General features: G+C 38.8%; 1 protein-coding gene across 1 annotated transcript in view; it reads left to right on the top strand.

The window, feature by feature from the left end:
• LOC137984884 (uncharacterized) overlaps nucleotides 1–7,500 on the top strand; it is a 34,052-nt gene that overhangs the window by 17,465 nt on the left and 9,087 nt on the right. The window contains exons 8-12 of the mRNA XM_068832208.1: nucleotides 401–820; nucleotides 1,728–1,752; nucleotides 2,451–2,784; nucleotides 4,096–5,317; nucleotides 5,753–5,920. Coding sequence (XP_068688309.1) covers nucleotides 401–820; nucleotides 1,728–1,752; nucleotides 2,451–2,784; nucleotides 4,096–5,317; nucleotides 5,753–5,920 — 2,169 coding nt within the window. The remainder of the gene's footprint in view (nucleotides 1–400; nucleotides 821–1,727; nucleotides 1,753–2,450; nucleotides 2,785–4,095; nucleotides 5,318–5,752; nucleotides 5,921–7,500) is intronic.

Here is a 7,500-nt window from a genome sequence, read left to right as displayed (position 1 = left end):
AGGATTAGACATTTAAATAAAGTTTCTTTCCTTTCCTTTTTTTTTTGTTCTCAGCTGTCATAATTGTGTTTCATTGGCCCTGAAAAGCCCCTGTGGGTGGTGGGGGGTGGTTAATTAACTGTGTATGTATAACCGTAACTCAACTACTTACTCAATTTTTCTTGCTTTATGTCTTTTATAATAATCAGGGTTCATGGTTCGGAATTCATGAATCTGTAACAGCTTATAGGTGGAGTAATTTTCTTTCTGTTGAGTAAATGAGTCCATTCACAAGTGTCAAAAGAGCTCAAAAACGGTTATAAGCAAGTTTATATTTATTCACCACAGATTCTAACTGTGGTTGTTAATGATAAATAGCACTACATCTAATTATAATAATAGTTTCCCTTTTTGACTTTAGGGAAGAAACTGAAAGGAAAAGGCCAAAATTGAGGCGAACTAGAAGAGAGATACAAAATGCTACAGAACAAAATGATAAAGAATTTGACAATGAAATAAAAGCTACTTCATTTGGGGAAAATGAAGAACAGCAAGACCAAAAGTCTATGGATGGTGAGGGTGCTGACAGCAGAGAAAAAAGAAAGCTGCAAGAATTGGATGAAGGTGATACAGATGATGAAGACATACCTCTGAGAACAAAACTGTCCTTGAAGCGAAAAAAACTCTCAGTGTTGGAGGATACCAGTGATGTGGAAGATGGGGAAGTCAAGACCTCGAAGAGAATCCTGGGTGATATTGATGATCCTCAGCCAAAAAGAGTTGCAGTTGATCAGGAAACAGCAACTAATGGCCAGTCCTCTCTAAAAAGAAAGGAACCTTTGTAAGATGGCAAATAATTTGCTTTTGTGGTCCTCAAACTACTTTAACATATTGGTGAACCTTTCATTTACCATGTTTGGTTTTTCTTGTTCCCTGGATAGTGTTTTTCGTTGTTTTTGTAGCATTCTTTTCGAGTAATATAAATTACTGCAACATTTCATGATAATTTATGCAAGATTTGACAAGATCTAGTTGATATAAAGTTGTTGGAAATTTCGAATTTTGTTGTGAGTTGCATGGTCAGATTAATGAACTACGGGGGACACTTCACTTGAAAGAGTCTTGTTTTCAAAAATATCACTGTTTTTCAGTCTGTAAAAAGTTTATTATACAGATACTGATGAAATACTAGGATTTCTCCTTTTACTAAAAAGTCATATCTTCACCGCACACAGTGACCATATCATTTTTATCTTTAACATGTGAGAATATTGGTGTTGTCATGGTAACGAACATGATTAGCCAATAAAAAGCAAGCTTCCTCTTCATTGTAAGATACTTTTGTGCTTTAATAAAAATCTTCTCTGCTACAGCTGTACGTTAACATTTTTATTGCAAAATTTTACGTTATGATTTGTTTTTCATAACTTTCATATCTTAGCGGTTGGCGACCACTTTTATCATTTTGAAAATGAGTAAAACAAGTTGTTTTAAATCTAGGCATTCAGCAATATCAATATAATAAACAGAACATTACATGGCCGCTTGGGGATACAACTTTACCTTCTTGTGCTATAAGTATCTCTCACGAGTTAGCGAAGCGAACAAGTGAGAGATACTTTCAGCACGCGAAAATAAAATTTGTATCCCGGCGCAGTCATGTAATATCCTCTATGTCAACAAAATTATTGTTTTTTTTTTTGTCAAGAGTCTATTAACCAATTTGTCTGTTTTCCTTTTGTGAATAGTATGGACACCTGGCAGCAAAGAACAGTAAGTGTTGATTGTTTTTATTGCTTAATATCTTGGGAGTGTGATTGCCAGTCGAAGTGTAGAAGCTCTTTTGCTGTAATTGGTGGGTGAAACTCATCAGAAATGGGAGCTTCATTACATGTACCTTGTCTCTGATTCATTCTGTCTTACTTGTGTTGTACACCCAGGGGGGGAGGGGAGGGGGTACTGCCTTATATGGACTATATAGGTATGTGCCGCTGTGAAGGGTATGGTTTTCAAGCGGTTTACTCTAGGATAGAGTATATAAATCATAGCCTTTCGGTCTAGAATAGGGTATCATTTTTCACGAAACTGACCAGTCGGTTGAAGATTTTATCAAGACTAAGAAAACCAGAAATTCCCACTCAAGAATGTAAAAAAATCAAATCGGCAAAGTTTAAGTTTACCTAACTCAGCCTTAACAGTGTCAATAAATGGCTATCATGAAACACCTCTGGATATTAATAACTGTCAAGAATTGGAATTTAGACTGAAATCGGTGGGAGTTTACTGTAGTATAGGGTAGCAAAATTCAGCTGAACTAGCTCTGGTATAGGCTAAGGGTTCCAGGGTCCCACCGGCACATTTCCCCCCTCCCCCGCCGGTTGTACACCAAGAAAAAATCGTCATGTGTCCTCTGTTATTGTTTATCTTCTAAATCGAATTTAGCATCATTGTCTTTTTTTTTGTTTCTACAGTCTCCCAACCTGCTACATATACGTCTCTCAAGGGGCTATAAGAAACCCAGAGGCCTACCCAGCACTTTGAAAGAAGCCGTAAGATCAAATCTCTATTTTGCTCCTCAAGGATTCAACTTGTCAACCTACACGGGGCTGATTATTAGAATGTTTGAAAAGTATAAACAACGACTGCATTTGGCACAGTCCAGGGTCAGGACACGGATCCCATGGGGTGTTCCTGTTGTGTGTGGTAAATCTCAAGGGAAGACATTAGATGCTCTGTTACCTGGCAAGACATTTGCTGTGGCTGCAGGAAAAAGCTCAGTGTTTGTCAGGGGAACTCCACGAATGGGTAGGCTATTGTAATAATGATAATGATGATGATGATAATAATACCTGTTACGAAAAATAGCATTGCGTGACTAGCGTGACTTTCTAGAAGCTTCGCGAGAGTTTGTAGTTTGTTTATTTTTAGATTCGTGCGTAAGCGTTTCTAAATCGGTGTGTTTTGTAATCTTTCTATAATTAGATTGATTACTATTTTAGAAAGTTCTAGAAGTTTATTGTCAGAGTATATAAGTAGACGAGTCCAAGCGGAGTGTTTTTTTTAACTAGTTTTTCACAAGCGAAGAGAGTTGGCGTTAGCCGTGTTTAGTCAAGTGTGACAGAAGCTGTGTTTACTCAAGTTGGCGGAGGCCGTGTAAGTTTATTGAGTACGTGTTGTTCAGAGTTTTACTTCGTGGAAACTACGTTCACTTTGGAATAAATCTTCTTGTTGTTGTTCCGACAACCCTGCGTTCAGTTTAGTTTGCAAACTACCTTTCCTCAAAACATTCGAACTCCTAACAATACCGGTAATAATGATGATGGTGACGACACTTTATTTTATGAGGTTGGCATGTACATGTAACAGTTTTACAAGTGATGACCCTGTGGGCCTCAGATCAAACCTTGCTTTTTGAGGAGAGGGGAAAACTAGAATACCCGGAGAAAAACCTTTTACGTGTACAAAGAAGAATGTTGTTACACCATATACTCTCGATGGTCATACATTGGATGGGCACCACCACCATTCATACTTAATAGGAATTATACTCTCGGAGGACTTGAAATGAGCAAGTTATGTTTAACAAATTTCATTAAGTGCTAAGTGAACTCTAGGCATTATCAGGAGAAACTTTAGGCATACTTCTGTTTAATGTAAATCTAAACTTTTCTGTCGCCTAGTAAGACCCAGACTTGAATATGCTTGTTCCCGGCATGGTATCCTTATCTCCAGAAAGATCAGTATCAACTAGGCAGGGTTCTGCGAGCTCTGCTGCTAGACACTCCACACAAAATGCTACTTCTTCTTTCCAAACCGATTAATTTGCTCTACAACCCAAAGCATGAAGAATCAGACACATGCACAAATATAACAAACCCACAGACAACATCTGACCATGGCTGCTCCTAGCTGTTTACGCAGTTAAAATGCATTTAACGGCATTAAATTTGATCCCGATCAGCGTGGCATCGACTGTGAAAAGGTCTTTTCCAAACCTCATAGAGAGACTCCTTCATCATGAACTTTCATTCCTTTTTCAGATCATTTCTCGCTCATTCATTATTATTGCAGAGGCCTACATGGAGGTTACTTTTCTTGTTTTTTCTTTAACCCCAGACAAAGGAGACAGAGGTCAATTTGATCAAGGCATTTCCCATCGCAGGAGAACCCTGAGAAGTTCTACAGTCAATCAAGTCCCAAGTGCTTCCAAATCAACAAGTGAAAGCAGTCGTGAAGTTACAGCATCTTGTAAAGTGGACAGTGATAGTGACGGTGAATTAATGACATCTTGCATGGACAAAATGATGCCCTCATCAGGAACTGGCTCTGCAAAGAAAGCACAGGAGTCTGTCAAGAGTGACAATATATCTGGGAAAGTCTTTGAAGAGGCTTGTAAACTGGCAACTGAAGAGCTGGAGGAGCAGTCAGTCACAAAGCAAACATCAGCAGACTCAGATGTTGTTGTTACAGATAATGATGCAACGTCAGAGTCTCCTTTGTCTGTTAATTCCGCTGGTAATGATCCTGGTTCAGGTTTATTCGGTGTTGATGTTGTTTTGGATTCTAAAAATAGTGAAACAAAGGGGAATGGACTTGACTCTTTAAATCAGACACTTGAAAATGAGAACCAAGTGGTAAATGAATCGAAAACAAATACGAATGGGCTTGATAGTGAATTTTCAGGGAGTAGAGACGAAGGATCTAGAGAAGCTAGTAATGACACTGATGGTAACCTTTCTGAGATCATTCGACCTCCAAAGCGAAGAAGTTTCATACGACCTTTGGACGATGATTCAACTGACGATGAAAGTGTTCTTTCTCGACCTGTGTTTTCACTGAGTCTCCCACGTGACGAAGCTTCAGCTGCTATCGATACGTCATTGAAGGAAAAAGCTAGCAATGAGTTCATCTCGGGAGAAAAAAGCAAAGACATTTTGGATTTTGATATCCCAATTGATTCTCAATCTGTATTGACAGAATGTGAATCTCAAGGGGTCCTGGGAAAGAGTGTGCTTGAAACTATGGCAACAGATGGTGAGACCCTTTTACCATCTCAAGCACTGACAGATACGCAGTCATCCCCACTCAGACTGCTCACAAAGACTTTACAGGAGGTAAGAACCACAGGATTGGCATCTTCTTCAGTAGGGTCTACAGCTGATAGGGAAGAGAAGAGATGTTCTGGTGACGAAGAATTCATGGTTGATGTGGATAGTGATGATAGTCAACATGTTAGGCAGAAGCGCTCAGAGGCAGCAGAAAAAGCAGCAGCGGCCGCAATGAAGAGGCAGCAAACAACAGGAGGAGGTGGAGATCCCAGAGAAGCTTCTTCATTCAAGTAAGCCAGAAATTTTTTTGTCTTATGTACAGCATAACAGCTCTAAAGAAATAAATGAATGGGTTCTGTGAGGCATATTTATCTTATAAATCCCAACCTGAGAGCTACATGTATTCTATGGGTGAAAGCGTGGTGAAAAAAATTTGGGGTTGACGACTTCCTAGAATTATATTTATAATATCAGTGATGCCTTTTCAGTGACCAAATCTCACTAGCTGCAAAATCTGGAAAGAAAAATCTATTCCATTTATTTTTTTTAAATGTTTATTCCACTGATCTATTGCAAAAACAACTAGAGCCTCTATTTCATGACAAGTGCAGGCCATTCACTGAGGTGACAACAAAAAAGACTGCAACTTCGGTAATCAAAGTTGTCAATCGTAGTTCTGCTCATTAATGTTGTTACTCTCTGTTTATTTCCATTCGTTTTCTTAGCTCAACTTTCAACAATCCAGATCAATCAGATAAAGTTGAGTGTCCACTTTGCTATGAACGCTTCACTGCAAAGGAGATAGAAGTGCACGCATCGGACTGTCAGGGCCCGTCCTCATCTACACAGGCCTCTCACTCACGCATCCAGAATGCTGGGCGGTCTGTGACCAGGTGAATGTTTGGATAAGATTTGAAGAAGATTAGGGTGTGTCTATGGGATCCTTGCCGGAAAAAATGCAACAACAGCAGTAACAAATTAACATCGGTGTGCAACGAAATATAATTCGTCAGATAGAACAGCGTGCAAGGTTTGACTTGTCTTCGTGACAGGTTTATCATCAAGCTAAGATGGATGAAGAACGTTTACATCCAAGTTTCTAATTAGAGTTTTAAGGCCCACATTCGCCCAAAACTCAATGCAATCGTTTTTTTTGTTTGTTTTCAAATAACCGTTTGTCCAACTGCTTGGTCTGATTGGCCGAATGCGCTCAGGTAAATCACGCGGGAAACAATATGTCAGCTAAAGTATTTGAATAATTTCGTGTTACACAAAATTCTGTCACGGTGCGCAATGACTTTTGGGCGAATGTGAGCTTTTAAATGTTTAATATTTGTATTTTTAGTTTCATTGGTAGGAAATTTGTTGGTGTTCACTATTTCTTTCTGGTCAGTGAAAGACTATTTTAAAGTGCCATAATGAAAAAAATAATAATTTTCTTACAGCACAGCGCTTTTGTAAAATAGTGTTACTTCGTAAACCATTATCAGTGGTGCGGTGCCTACTAATTCAAAGGTATTTTTGCGCGGTGTGTGGATATGCGGGAAAAGCAGATCTTAACAAGTGTTATTGAAATCCAAAAAGGAAATGGGGGGCAACCCCGCATATTTCAAAGATAATTGATCAACAATATATGTAAAAAGGTTTAAAATACAAAGCAATGTATGGCGTTCTTCTCCAAGTTGAAGCTTAATTATCTCTGAAAAGCGCATGGTTACGCCCAATATTCTTTTGGATACTAAGATTGCTAGCTACGTTCAGCTTTCTCTGCATTGTTTTAAACCGCGTGAAGATGTCTCTGTATTAGTAAGCACCGCCCATAGGAAACCCGAGTATCGCCCTTTGTAAAAGAATTCAGGTGGCCCCCGGCTTCCAGATCCCAGCCCGTGGTTTTCCGGATCCCGAGTCGTGAATGCCGGATTCCAAACCACGGGTCCACCAAAATGGATCCTCGATTCCATTGAAATCTGAGGACTCTGGATTCCATACAGTGGATTCCGTATTATTATGTAGATATTGATGAAATACCAGGATTTCTCCTTTTACTAAAAAAATCATATCTTCACCGCGCGCAGTGAACATATCATTTTTATCTTTCACATGTGAGGATATAGGTGTTGTCATGGTAACCAACACGATTAGCCAATAAAACGCGAGCTTTCTCTTCATTGTAAGATACTTTTGTGCTTCATTATAATTCTTCTCTACTACATTAACATTTTTATTGCAAAATTCGACATTATTATGATTTGTTTTTCATAACTTTCATATCTTGTTTCACGTTACACAACATGCGTGTTTTAGCGGTTGGTGACCACTTTTTCATCTTTTCGAAACTGAATAAAACAACTTGTTTTAAATCTAGACATTTCATCAATATCTATATCATAAACAGAACATTACATGGCCGCTTGGGGATACGAATTTTATCTTCTTGTCCTGAAAGTATCTCTCACGAGTGAGCGAAGCGAAC

This window comes from Montipora foliosa, chromosome 14 (assembly GCF_036669935.1).
Source record: "Montipora foliosa isolate CH-2021 chromosome 14, ASM3666993v2, whole genome shotgun sequence".
Taxonomy (NCBI): domain Eukaryota; kingdom Metazoa; phylum Cnidaria; class Anthozoa; order Scleractinia; family Acroporidae; genus Montipora; species Montipora foliosa.
This window is presented reverse-complemented; position numbering and strand designations above follow the sequence as displayed.